The sequence below is a fragment of the Cyprinus carpio genome, chromosome B1, assembly GCF_018340385.1.
Source record: "Cyprinus carpio isolate SPL01 chromosome B1, ASM1834038v1, whole genome shotgun sequence".
Lineage (NCBI taxonomy): Eukaryota > Metazoa > Chordata > Actinopteri > Cypriniformes > Cyprinidae > Cyprinus > Cyprinus carpio.
Window position 1 is genome coordinate 31,423,827 of NC_056597.1, and position 903 is coordinate 31,424,729.

Sequence of the window (903 nt, forward strand, 5' to 3'; positions counted from 1 at the left end):
CTGCTAACTTTTGATGTCAACGTGCATCTCTTATTGGCTGGCTGGTGCTGTGAGGTTGCCGTGGCGATGCCAGGTCCCGGCCGGCGCGAGTGGCAGATCTCCAGTTCTCGGAGGAAGTGCCACACTGTGTGTGTGGGAGTGTTCGGTGTGTCAGTGAGTTTGTTTGTTCCCGGTTCAGAATTACACCTCATGTTAACAGACTGACACAAACACACACGCTCTGAAAGAGAGTCGAGCACAAACACACATTTGACTCACACACACAGAGTAATGTTTGTACATACGCTGATGATCTTCTCGGAGGTTCCAGGCCGAGCGATGTGCGGATCCAGTCCCACCAGCCCCGGCAGCGTCTGGGACATCCAGTTAGTAACCATGATCATGGTGCTCAGAACCGCACCGACCTTCAGCAGAGGAGCGCTCATGTCCAGACCCACAGTCCTTTCAAAGAGGAAAGTTTGAAAATCACCTCGGAAACCACAGGTGGATCCCAGACAAACTCAAACCCAGACCACAAATCAATCTGAGGAAGATGAGTGGAGTCCAAACGTCCCGAATCACTGCTGAGCGGAACAGAGAAGAGCAGCAGACGAACGTCTCACGATACTAAACCTACAGAGAGAGAGAGAGAGAGAGAGAGAGAGAGAGAGAAAGAGAGAGAGAGAGAGAAAAAAAAAAACAGCAGCCTGGCAGAGTAGAAGAGAAGGTAAGTCTCTCATCACAGAAGCAGAAACAAATCCAATAACCAAAACCATCCATGCTAAAACGAAAACGAAATAAATTTTTTTTTAATTAAATTAAATTAAATTAAAATATATAGAAAATAAAATCAAATAAAAAATATAAAATAAAACGTAAATAAATAAATAAAAATTTAATGAAATTAAAATATATAGAAAATAA

The 903-nt window shown here is 43.5% G+C and overlaps 1 protein-coding gene across 2 annotated transcripts in view; it reads right to left on the reverse strand.

The window, feature by feature from the left end:
* olfm2b (olfactomedin 2b) overlaps positions 1-629 on the reverse strand; it is an 8,592-nt gene extending 7,963 nt beyond the window's left edge. The window contains exon 1 of one of the 2 annotated variants that reach the window (XM_042717518.1): positions 285-629. In XM_042717518.1, coding sequence (XP_042573452.1) covers positions 285-425 — 141 coding nt within the window. In that variant the 5' untranslated portion in view covers positions 426-629. The remainder of the gene's footprint in view (positions 1-284) is intronic. The other variant, XM_042717519.1, reaches the window with a different exon arrangement.
* Between the last annotated feature and the right edge of the window lie 274 nt (positions 630-903).